At 47.4% G+C, this 12,500-nt stretch overlaps 2 protein-coding genes across 2 annotated transcripts in view; one reads left to right on the top strand and one right to left on the bottom strand.

Annotated features, from left to right (window-relative positions):
- The window catches only part of LOC118792307 (cytosolic 5'-nucleotidase 1A-like), a 4,624-nt gene extending 2,814 nt beyond the window's left edge, over positions 1–1,810 (bottom strand). The window contains exons 1-3 of the mRNA XM_036550133.1: positions 1,601–1,810; positions 1,263–1,430; positions 215–344 (exon numbers count right to left, since the gene is read on the bottom strand). Of these exons, the coding sequence (XP_036406026.1) occupies positions 215–344; positions 1,263–1,430; positions 1,601–1,720 (418 nt within the window). The 5' untranslated portion in view covers positions 1,721–1,810. The remainder of the gene's footprint in view (positions 1–214; positions 345–1,262; positions 1,431–1,600) is intronic.
- Positions 1,811–4,654: 2,844 nt separating this feature from the next.
- The window catches only part of LOC118792319 (synaptotagmin-14-like), a 15,004-nt gene continuing 7,158 nt past the window's right edge, over positions 4,655–12,500 (top strand). The window contains exons 1-4 of the mRNA XM_036550146.1: positions 4,655–4,667; positions 6,877–6,924; positions 11,188–11,340; positions 12,305–12,500. The exon at positions 12,305–12,500 is cut by the window's right edge and continues 716 nt beyond it. Of these exons, the coding sequence (XP_036406039.1) occupies positions 4,655–4,667; positions 6,877–6,924; positions 11,188–11,340; positions 12,305–12,500 (410 nt within the window). The remainder of the gene's footprint in view (positions 4,668–6,876; positions 6,925–11,187; positions 11,341–12,304) is intronic.

Genomic DNA, 12,500 nt, shown 5'->3' on the forward strand with positions numbered 1-12,500 from the left:
GCTCTGTGCTGTGTGGGTGGGTTTGGGCGTGGCTCTGTGCTGTGTGGGTTTGGATGTGGCTCTGTGCTGTGTGGGTTTGGGCGTGGCTCTGTGCTGTGTGGGTTTGGGCGTGGCTCTGTGCTGTATGGGTTTGGGCGTGGCTCTGTGCTGTATGGGTGGGTTTGGGCGTGGCTCTGTGCTGTGTGTCAGAGGAGAGCGGGCACGCCCATTTTACCGTAGTGATTGATGCTGTTGATGAGACGCACGCCGACCTGGGCGTGGTTATTGGTCATTAGCACAATGTCAAACAGCTCCTCGCAGTCCGGGTACAGCTCCCTCAGCCGAGTGTTCACCGTCATCAGAGCCTGCAAGCACACAGGGCAGTCATCAGAGCCTGCAAGCACACAGGGCAGTCATCAGAGCCTGCAAGCACACAGGGCAGTCATCAGAGCCGGTAAGCACACAGGGCAGTCATCAGAGCCTGCAAGCACACAGGGCAGTCATCAGAGCCGGTAAGCACACAGGGCAGTCATCAGAGCCTGCAAGCACACAGGGCAGTCATCAGAGCCGGTAAGCACACAGGGCAGTCAGACCGGGCCAGGCAGGCAAACGGCTGAGAGCAACACTGCGCTCAGAAGCCCTTCAGTCCTGCAGGGACTTATGTTTGGCACTTTGCGGTTTGGATGAGTCACCATCTCCAAACAGCAACGAGTCATTTCCAAGTCGCTGCACCTCATTCTTCACAACACAAACTTTACACTGAGCTCTGGTCCCGGGCCTGCGTGTGTGAGTGTTATTGTGTTTCTGCACAAAATGCTCAAAATTTACAGGGTCACACAGCACTGATAAAAGATACGCTGCAAAAATGTTTGGCTGGTAATGGTTACACCATCCGGAATGAATCTTTCATTGCTTCATACACTCACCCAAAGGCCATTTGACACAGCCAGCACTGTTAATTTCCACCGGCTGAAACTGATCTCTCTGCCTGATTTCAGGAATTACTCAAGACTCAAAATACAGATTTCTGTGCACCCTAATCCCACACCCAACGTTTGAGAGCATATCTGTGTATGAGAGAGGGGTGTAAAATAGTGAACCATTGATATTATTTCTATTTTTTATCCACTGATTTTTGATCTCAACGGTCAGACAGTGAGTTGAATATTATGTAACAAAAGGATCCATGCAGACAGTTGTAGCATTGAGCTTTAAAACAAAAGGAAAATGCAGAGGAAGAACTCCACCCTCCCTAATGCGCGTGCGCGCGCTCCCTGCCTCACCTTTACGAACGGGAACGCGGCGCCGGGCTTCAGGGGCTCGTCCTCGTGTTCCTGCTGGTGGGACACGTACTTCTCCACCCCCTCCTCCTCGTAGATCTGTCTCTCCTTAGTCATATCAAACAGCGTCCGGGAGGACACTGCGATGGTGACGGCATACTGAGGTTTGGGCTAATTGTGATGAAAAAAAAAGAAAGTTTAAGATTGTAACGGTTTTGATGAAAAAAAAAAAAAAAAAAACTAGTTATCGTTGTAAGAAAACTTATGGGAAACGTTACAGGCGGCACTCATCACGCAGTTTCATCATTATTATGCCATTCGAAATAAGTAAAGCACGTTACCGGTCTCGGTTTCCTTGTTTTCAAACTGTCAAAAAAGGCTTTGGCGGCGGCCCAGTCTCTCTCTTCCCCTGTGTCAGCAGCTGCGTTATTCCCGGCCGCAATGGGTTTAATTTCACTCATATTTACCGTAGATTCTGCAAAGTCTACAGATCAAGCAAAGTACGAACTCGGAGGTTCGTATGCAGACAGGCTAGCAGCGGGACTTTGCGAAAATGGAGAACAGGGGTCTGACATAACTGAGATGGGCGTTGCTTTTTACCCATGATGCTTGCCTTCAGTCAGGAACTTGCTGCGAAGATTGTGCATTCAAAATGATCAGATTAAACGTTTTGCCAACTTCTTCCGTGTAGTGTATATCAGTTAATTGGGTTATATTTAGATTAAATTTTACTTAATTTGAAAATTCGTTTTCCAACTATATCTACTGACCGAAAGTCACTTAAGGTTTAGTAAATGCAGTGCAAAAGAGATATTGATATTTCTTAACTCGTTTGTGTCGGAGTTTGTGTCATAGCCACCGGCAACGAGATGGAATTAGTGTCAACACAGACAGTTGACAAAAAAAAAAAAAAAAAAAAAAAAAAACAGCCGTGAAAAACTAATTCTCATTCTCTTTTCAAAGTGCATTGACATTTGAAACAGACAGCCACTAGAGGGAGCCACAGACCTTCAGAAGGAATAACCGGTCAAGCGGTGGTTTTTCAGATGAGTGCAATATGGGTTTACTTTACTGTAAAACCACACGGTCTGAACAATCCGATTAAAGCGCATGTTTCAATGTTGTGTGGAAAAGTCTGTAAAGCCCCACTCTTGAAAAAAGTGATATATCTGAAAATGTACGTCCTATATTACACTGTTTTCCCTCGGTCGTAAAATGCACAGTCTGTTGTAAGGATAAGGGGTAAGAACAAGCCGAGGCAAAACAGGGTGTTTTAGACACTAGGCGCAACACAGGGGAAAAATGCCTCCAGGGGCCAAAGCGCAGTGTCTCAGATCTCCATGTGCAGGCTGGGTAATTGGGCGTGGTATGAGTAAGCATGACAATGTGAACAAACCAGGCTTATTAGTCGTGATAGTATGAGTAAGCGCGTAGCAGCACAGGCATCAGCTGACTGAGTCATTAGCTGGGGAGATGTCGGGCCTTCTGCAGAGGGGCGTGCAGTGAACGGAGTCACACCTGCTCACTGCTCACTGGCATGGCAGCAGGCCCTCTCTGCAGCTTCCTGTATAAGATAACACAGCTTTATTGTCAATGTTCAGGATAATGAAATTACAGTAAACTGTAGGGCCCAGATACCCACCGATAATGACTGACGGCCCCATGTGAGGATCTGCTGCCCTGGAGCAAAAAAAGGACCCCCAGTGTGGGAGAGAGGGAGAGAGGGGACCCTTAGTGTGGGAGAGAGGGGACCCCCAGTGAGGGAAAGAGGGGACCCCCAGTGAGGGAGAGAGGGGACCCCCAGTGAGGGAGAGAGGGGACCCCCAGTGTGGGAGAGAGGGGGAGAGGGGACCCCCAGTGTGGGGGTCCCACCCCTCCTGTCCCACCCATCCGCCCTGCTGCCACGCCCACCACCTGAAGCCCATCGTCCCACCTCCTGTCCCGACCATCCGCCCTGCTGCCACGCCCACCACCTGAAGCCCATCGCCCCACCTCCTGTCCCGCCCATCCGCCCTGCTGCCACGCCCACCACCTGAAGCCCATCCTGCACACCTGTTCCCTGTTCTCTCATCACCAGCCCGTGTTTATATACCCCTCTATCTGCTCTGTTTCTTTGCCAGCTTGTCTCAGTGTATTTGTCTGTTTTGGGCCTGCCTGTTTGTATCGGCTTACCCTGGTTTTTGATGGTCTGCCTGTGTTCTTTGGATTTTGAACTTGCCCTGTGTTCTTGGTTTTTCTGCCTGTGGATTTTCTGGTTTGGACTTGGACTGTTTTATTACTACTGATTTTTGGATTTTCATCAAATAAACCCCTGGTTTGGCATTCTGGTCTGCGCCTGGGTCCTTCCACCTGACAGCCTGACAACTGCAAACTAGCTAAGTGCATTTCATCAGTTATTTTGCAGTTAACAAAGCGAGTGCACGGAGGAAATTGGAATCAGTGAGGGCAGTGGAGAACCTGGGGAAGAGTCACGGTTCATTATGTGGTGAAAGAGGACTGCACTTTCTGGGCTAGAGCACATCACCACATAACCAGAGAGCAGCAGTACCTACACATCCAGAGACACTGAAGTGGTGAACTGCAAAGAATCTTTCATGCAGAGGGAGGTGTGTGTGTGTGTGTGTGTACTGGGGGCAGGGAATTGTAAGGAGACTTTTAATACACGGGTTATGTTTCTATGTTGTGTACACTGTTTAATATGCTGTAAAGTTTCTGAAATGTTGCAGATTATCTACTTCATTGTGTGTTTATTATTGATGTGGATTGCTGCTGTAACACTGAAATGTCCCTTTGGGGATAGACAGATTGGAGTACTTTATATCTATCCATCTATCTATCCTAATCTATTATTCTGAGACGACTGAAGCGTCTACATTTTTACATGTAATGTTTGGTTTTCTCTCATAACGCTACCGTTGCTGTGATAAAGATTACGAGCTGTTCCCTCTCTGGCCGTTTCCCCAGTCTTACATTCACTGTAAAGCGCCTGCGTGGCCCGTTCGGGTGAAACGCGACATCCGCTCATACGAGACCCGCAGTCCTCATATACAACACAACGAATGCGAAGCTCTTTAAAGACAGGTATAACATTATTTTAGGATGAGGTGAGAACTGTTGCGTGTAAAATGTAATTTCACGTTTTTAAAAATGATTTTGTAAACAATCTCCACTGCAGGAAAATGTAAAAGATTCGTACAATTATAATCTAGCTGTTCAAATCTCGTTCAAAACAGTATCTGCAAACACATATTTGTTAAAACAACTTCTATTTGATAAATTAAAGAGCATTTTCGGGAAGTCACCGCTTGAATTTGAAGCTCCCCCCTTTCAAACATTGAAATACCCTGTTTCCCCCGCCGCTGCCACGCTGCTTGGTTGAATCCAAACAGAGCATCATGGCGATTGATGGTGAGTAGGCCAGTAACGCCGTGCTCTTCATATTAACTTTTACTAAGCATTTCATACTGGTGCGCTTTTCAAGAGACCATAACGGACTCTTCACACATCCCGCTGTAAGACCGTTTGCATCCGGTGGTCCGAGCTGTTTGCGTAAAAGTTTGGTAACGCCGCTGTCGGGATGAGATTGCGGTTGGACGGCGAGCGCCGGAGCTACGCGGTGTGGAAGCTGCAGGAATCGCGCTGGTGGTGCTGAAGGGATAGCGCCTCAGAGGCAGTTAAAGTTAAAATAAAACACATCAGAGAAGCGAGGACGGGCGCGTCGTGACGCGTCTGCAGTTCATGTGTGCGGGAGGGTGTTGGGCCGGTCTCTGCTCGGGATACCGGAGTTGGGTTAGCACTTTAACGGGAAGCTTCAGATACGGCTGTGTGAAAAATATTTTAAAATCAAACGCCATCGTGTGTGGCGCGAGCCAAGAAATAGATGATTCCACTAAAAAGTTTTAAATGCACGACTTACAATATCCACTCAGCGTTTGAAAACTACTGTCAACAGTTGTTCAGAAGAGTGACGAAAGCCGCCGTGCAGCCCTCAGACTGACACGCGTCTGTATTTCGTTATAATTACACCTGCGTCTGTGTGCACATTTCGTGATTGGAGCCTTTTTAATGACTGTGTGTCGTTTAGTGACTTGCTTGAGATTCATTAGATAATCATTATTCTTGAAAGTCTACTTAGATTAAAACAGAGTAGGCTTTCCTAACGGCCGTTGCGGAGCGGAGCACCGGAACACACGGACTCGCGCGGACCAGCATCAGCGCATCACCGACCTGCACTTTGCCGAGTGTTTCCGAATGTTTCCCGGAGTGTTCGTTACGTTTCAATTAGGCTGTGTGGAATTAAGTTCCCGAACACTGAATGCGTAAATATTTGCTGAACGTTCATTCATTGTATTTTGAAGCTTCCAGTTCCTAGAAACATGTCTTTTTGTGAATATATTCGTGCCTCGGACAGCCCTGATCATATTTTGCAGATCGACCCTGCCTTTTCGGTGTAGGTTATTGAGGGGGAATGTTATTCACCTATTTTATAGACCTGATATAAATGTCAGTTTGCTAAGGTTTCTTAAATGAGTGATTCTCTTGACTTAAGTAGAAAAGTGTCATTCAGGCATAGAGAGGACAGGACCGTGGGTAGAACAGGAGGTTTAGGGCAACTCGGGGTGATTTAAGGAAAGCCTGCATTGGGAGCCATTGAATGCTGGACACTTTGTCTGATTTACTGATAGATGATCATTGCCTTTGATAATCTATGGTACATCAATAAAGTGTGAGCTGGCAAGGTGATTCTCTCAATGCAGTGTATGGAGCAGGATGTCCAGAAGTAGTAGTTGGAATTTTAATTTCACAGTGTGTTGGAAGGATGTGACTGTTGTAACTGTTTGACTATTATTTGTATACCCACACAGTGCTGCAGTACAGTTCAGTACAGTACTGTAGATAGTTATTCATATATTATACACTTATTCAGGTTACACCTGCTTCTCTGCCCTAGAACTGCCAGGTTATTAATTACAGCATCAAAAGAATCAGCATTCATAAGGACACGCCCAGTGTCGCTGCTCTTCCTCTCTCCTGTATTTTTGGGTCACGCCTTGCTGCATTTCTTCCCACCACAAACATCCAAACATTTGATAGGGAGTCTTGCAGTTTGCTGTGGTGGGTATTTGTGAGGGGACATGAATATTTTACCTGCCACAGGTGTAAAGGCAAGCAGCAGGAAACCACTTCAGGCAGAGGAGAGCCCATCACCATGGCTGAGTTTCATTTGCTGTATTGCCATTTGGATTTGACCTTTTTTTCTCAGATCTAACATTAAATCAGTACTTTGGCATGTCAGTAGATCGTGGAGAAAACCCCACGGAGAGGACAGTGGTAGGAGGGCAGGTGGATTGTTCTGCAGTTTGGGAGCCTCTTTACAGTCATTGTTTTGAGACAGGCAGGCAGAGAGCTTCTGTCACCATGGCTACTGAGAGCAGAGTCCCGGTTCTGTTCAGTCCAAAGCCAGGAATCCTCACTGGACATTATGCAGCTCATGAAATGGAAAATTATTCTGCAGTGCAAATTATTGCCATGAAATGCTGAAAACTTAATTTGTGAAAATGGAAAACAGCTGAATGCTAAAGTCATTGTAATTAAAATAAATGTGCTCTCTCCCCAGGCAGGGAGCGCAGCTGTGGAGTACATGAGCTAATCTGTGCCAGAAGAGGTAAAACAGGAGGTTTATCTGTCCGTCCATCTGTCTGTCTGTCTGTCTCTGTCTGCCTGCCTGCTGTCCTCCACCACACGCACAGACTCCCAGTGCTTTCCCTTGCAGCCTGTGTGCCCTGTCTCTCTGAATCCCTGCTGGGTGTGTGCCCTGCCTCTCTGAATCCCTGCTGGGTGTGTGCCCTGCCTCTCTGAATCCCTGCTGGGTGTGTGGGAGGCTGGGAGCTGCTTATTCTGGGTAAATGATAGTTGGCTGGTAAATCTGTGGTGATTGTCAGGAAAGCCACAAGAATCCCTCACCTCTCCTGGACTAGAGCATCCTCAAGTTTGGAAAAACCCATGTCTTTGATTACATTCTCCTTCCCCTTCTCCTTCTCCTTCTCCTTCTCCTTCTCCTTCTTCTCCTTCTCCTCCTCCCCCTCCTCCTTGTGTTGGGTCTGGCAGCTGTTTATTCTCAGAGGTGCTTCTTTCTGCCCCAGTTTGATTTCTTGTTTCCTGTTAACCTGGATTCCCACACATAGCAGGACTCACCTGCAGGGCCCAGGTCCTGATCCCGGGGCCACAGTTCCACCCTCTGTCTGACCCTCCATCCTCTGCCCAGTTCCCAACAGGCCCTGGTGTCATTGTGTTTAAAAGACAAAGTATGGAATAATGACAATCATATTTCCATCCCTCTTTCACTCTTTTCTCTCTCTCTCAGTGTAATTTAGTGTAATTCAGTTATTGGCATGAAATACATTTTTAAATATTGCTAAAGCATAGTACACAATTCAAAAAGATGAACTAAAACTCTCTTGAAGATTCTATTTCCCAGTTTTCTTTCTGAGAAGGTAAAAGAGTTAATGTTTTAAATAAATTGGTGGTGATATTTGGGGCGCAGTTCTGGAAAAAACTCAACACCCTTGTTTCAATTATTAATGACGTATCAAGTTTTGAACACACTTCTCCTCTGGAGAAACAAGGATATGATTAATTTAGTGGCAGGGATTTGTTTGCTTGGGGAAATCGACTCAAATACAAGTGTGTAAACAATGTCAGATTGACTGCTGAAGTTTAAATAAAGATTGTTTTCCAGTGCTAAGAGGTGACAGATGTTACTACATCACTGTAACACTACAAATGCATAACTTCATTCAACACTGATACGCAGTGCAGAGTTCAGAGCCTAAGACTGTGTCATTGAAGAGTGCAGAGAAGCTTTAGATGCTGTGGGCTCTCTGATTGGCTCTCTGTGAGCTCTGTGATATTGGGTAGAACGTACTGTAAGATGGCTTTGCAGAGGGATGTAAGTAAGACATAAAGAGCATGGGTTACAGCACAGGTGATTTGTGGCAGTTTTTACATCACATACCTGTCCTGTTGGGGTCTCATCTGCAGAACAGGAGTGTGGATTGAGGTAGAGTTTCTTCCTGTGTCTGTTCGGCCACATGCTGCTGGTGATCCCAGCATCTGAACTCCTCCTGCCCCGGTTAGGGTTAGGGTTCGGGTTCGGGATAGGGGTTAGGGGTGAGGGTTATTGGTTAGGTGGTTAGGGGGTTAGGGTTAGGGTTCAGGATAGGGGTTAGGGGTGAGGGTTATTGGTTAGGTGGTTAGGGGGTTAGGGTTAGGGTTCAGGATAGGGGTTAGGGGTGAGGGGTATTGGTTAGGTGGTTAGGGGGTTAGGGTTAGGGTTCAGGATAGGGGTTAGGGGTGAGGGGTATTAGTTAGGGTTAGGGGGTTAGGGTTAGGGTTCAGGATAGAGGTTAGGGGTGAGGGGTATTAGTTAGGGTTAGGGGGTTAGGGTTCGGGTTAGGGGTGAGGGTTATTGGTTAGGGTTAGGGGTTATTGGTTAGGGTTAGGGGTTAGGGGTTAGGGGTGAGGGTTATTGGTTAGGGTTAGGGGGTTAGGGTGAGGGTTAGGGGTGAGGGTTATTGGTTAGGGTTAGGGGTTATTGGTTAGGGTTAGGGGGTTAGGGTTAGGGGTGAGGGTTATTGGTTAGGGTTAGGGGGTTAGGGTTAGGGGTGAGGGTTATTGGTTAGGGTTAGGGGGTTAGGGGGTTAGGGGTTAGGGTTAGGGTTAGGGGTTAGGGGTTAGGGTGAGGGTTAGGGTTAGGGTGAGGGTTAGGGCTTAGGTATGCAGCTCTGTGATTGCTGAAATCCTCAGTGGGGCAGCCCAGCTGTGCAAACTGACAGCATGCCAGACGCCCTGACAGTCTGCGCAACAAAAAGACGCCCTGACAGTCTGCGCAACAAAATGACGCCCTGACAGTCTGCGCAACAAAATGACGCCCTGACAGTCTGCGCAACAAAAAGACGCCCTGACAGTCTGCGCAACAAAAAGATGCTGCATGATTCATGAGCAGCCATAAGCAGGTCACACTGCCAGGCCAGGAGCGCGATGTCGCGCAGGTCACACTGCCAGGCCAGGAGCGTGATGTCGCGCAGGTCACACTGCCAGGGCAGGAGCATGATGTCACGCAGGAAAGTGGAGGTCACATCACTGTGCTCTCACAGAAAGCCCATATCCATCAACGACAGGGAACATGCGGAGTTAGAACAGTAAGGACTCTTTCATGAATGCTTTTCAGTGGATGCATGTTTGATTTCAGATTCAGTTTCTAACTCAGCCATCCTTCAGCAGAGCTGTCTGAAACATAGACAACCTGGAGGCATGACTCTGTGATCACTTTCAAAACTTCTACAGTGGAATCAATGTGGTAGAATATGACTACATGTCTTCACCCAGCTGCAAAAGAATATTACCAGACTAAGCTATGCAGTTATTGTCTATGAAATGAAGCTGTCATTTTGACTTAGTAGTTTCTCACTGGGGACCTGACCTTGAGCCCAGAGCCCTTTTGAAATGGAGTGGAGTTCAGCATTCCCTGTTTGGGGGAATTCTTCTGGGCACTGGGTAGAGCAATACAGAGCATTCAGTAGCCTTTTCTGACCAGCACCTCCCTGTAACCCTCCCTAAAACTCTCTCCATCTCCTCTCTCCCTCCCTCATCTCTCCCAAAAGCCCCCCTATCCTCCTTGCCCTCTCTCCTCCCCATCAGCTGCGTGTATTGACAGGTCACCCCCCCCCCCCCCCCCCCCCCCCACAGCCTCCTCTGACAGGCCAGCTTGGAAGCACGGTGTTAATAGCTTGGAAAGCCGTTCTTAATTGGCTCCACTCTCTGCCTCTGAGTTCATATTACACAGACGCATCAGTGGAGTGAATGAATATCATTATTGATATGCAGTAACCATGGCTGCGAGTAGGGCCTTGTTTGGCTGAGGAGAGGTGTGTGGGCTCATGTATGGGCCCAGATCAGATTACAGCAGCTCTCTGAATAATTCAGCCTGTGCTGACATGTGCGGAGGACAGCCATATGTCACCCGATTCTGTGAGAGGCGAGCCCCAGCATGCGTGAGCCCCACGCAGCCCCACACAGACCCTGTGCCAGCGAGAGCACAGACAGAAGCGCTTCCCGCACAGGCTCACAGAGGTGTGGAGCAGCATGTCTGCAGGATGTGATCACTGCACAAACCGAAGCGGGCTTTTGAGAAGGGAAATGTAAGTGGATGATTCCTCTCTGTCTGAAGATTTCCTCCTCTGCACGGAGGCTTTGAGTCTTCCTGCCAGTGCAGCTGTGTTGGCAGATGCTGTAATCTCCCCTCTGAAAGAGCACAGACTCCAGTGAGCATCAGATCTCAGGTTTCCTTCTGTTTTCCCTATTGCTGTGTAATTTATCTTCAAAATTACTGTCATTTTCATTTGTCAAATGATAACAAATGATCCTTGTGGTTGGATTATTGCAATTTTGGGCAGAGCACTGAACCTGTAGTCAGTTAAATTATTTGCCTCCATTTCTCCAATAAATTTCTACCTGCCTAAAGGCAGTGCAGCCAGCCCAAGGTCAAAATGTTTCCCGTGCCAAGGTCTACTGAAACAGTGGTGGATAAACCAGTGTAATGGAGCAAGTCTTCATACAGGACAGCAAAGGATCTCTGTTAAACTCCTTTACCATCTCTTTAATCTGTTGAAAGTGCTGGAAAAATTACTGTGCTGATCAGAAGTATAGTCTATAGCCTGACAAAAGAATTATGGTGGTACACGTACAGTAAAATTTAACCCAATCATTTATGCACAAGAACCATCAAAGACTTAAGTACTGGAGCTGCAGTGATATCTTTTTTCTCAGGTTTCCTTGAGACATTGACTTAGCTCCATCGCTATAATCAAATAAATAGATCACAGAAAATCTCCCTGTCTCTCTTTCTCCATCCATCTCCCTCTCTCAGTGTCTCCAGAAGTGCTGGTGTTCCTCTCCACCATCGGAGTCTTCACCGTCCTGACGATTCTCCTGCTGTTATACGTCAGCAGCAAGCTGTCTGTGGAGACTGCAGGAGACCTGCCCTGTTTAGATGAGCTCAGAAGCAGTAAGACTGAGCAAGGTGAACCTGTGTGTGTGTGTGTGTGTGTGTGTGTGTGTGTGTGTGTGAGAGAGTGTGTGTGTGTGTGTGTGTGTGTGTTATAGGTTGAGACTGATTTCATTATTAATGTGGTGGCACAGTAAATTACCTTTGACGTTACCTCAATTTGACAAACTTACTGTGGTATTCAGTCTTGGAGAGCAGAAGTTAGAGAAATAGAGAAATATTCTGTTTTATCTGCTGCTGGAGGCGGCCCACAGCCTGTGTGTCTGATGTGTTTGCATGGGGCATGGGTAACCTGTGGGAGGAAGACAGTGCACTACAGTGCCGGTCAGCTGTTCCTCAGCTGCTATGTCAGCTGCTGTGTGACACATGTACCTTAGTTCCTACTTCAAAGGTTTAATTATGAATAACTCTGTTTCATTTTCACCATATATTCTGAAAACTCACTTTCTGAAAAAGCAGGGCTTGAATTATGCATTTAAAATGGTAAATGTCATGTCACGGCACGGTGACACTTACCACCCTAACCATGAAAATCAGAGTCTAGTGGCTCTCTACACCGACCTTTAGCACTTCAGCTCAGCTTTACCACTGTCTGCAGTGTATGACCTGCACACATCTTGCCCTTGTGCCTGTTTGCCCACTATATGCACTTTTGTACGTTGCTTTGGATAAAAGTCTCTGCTAAATGAATAAATGTAAATGTAGTGCACTTCCAGCACTGTGATTCTCAGTGTGTAGATCAGTGTGTAGATCAGTGCGTAGATCAGTGTGTAGTTCCAGCACTGTGATTCTCAGTGTGTAGATCAGTGTGTAGTTCCAGCACTGTGATTCTCAGTGCATAGATCAGTGCGTAGATCAGTGTGTAGTTCCAGCACTGTAATTCTCAGTGTGTAGATCAGTGCGTAGATCAGTGTGCAGTTCTGTGTCCTGCAGAGCCCCCGACTGGCAGGCAGAGGCGTTTCGGTGTGCTGGTGATGAGAGCAGGCCTGTGGCCTCATGGCATTCTTCAGAAGCTTCCAGCAGAACCTGCCCTCGGTCTCGTCCATCCTGGACTCTGTGTCCAGCGCGGTGGACGACCTGGCGAGCGCCGTGGGGGACGTCACCTACACGGTGAGCGACCAGCTGGCTGAGCAGGTCACCACCCTCATCAACAAGGTGCAGACGGAAGAAGAGGA

The sequence above is a fragment of the Megalops cyprinoides genome, chromosome 17, assembly GCF_013368585.1.
Source record: "Megalops cyprinoides isolate fMegCyp1 chromosome 17, fMegCyp1.pri, whole genome shotgun sequence".
Classification (NCBI taxonomy): domain Eukaryota; kingdom Metazoa; phylum Chordata; class Actinopteri; order Elopiformes; family Megalopidae; genus Megalops; species Megalops cyprinoides.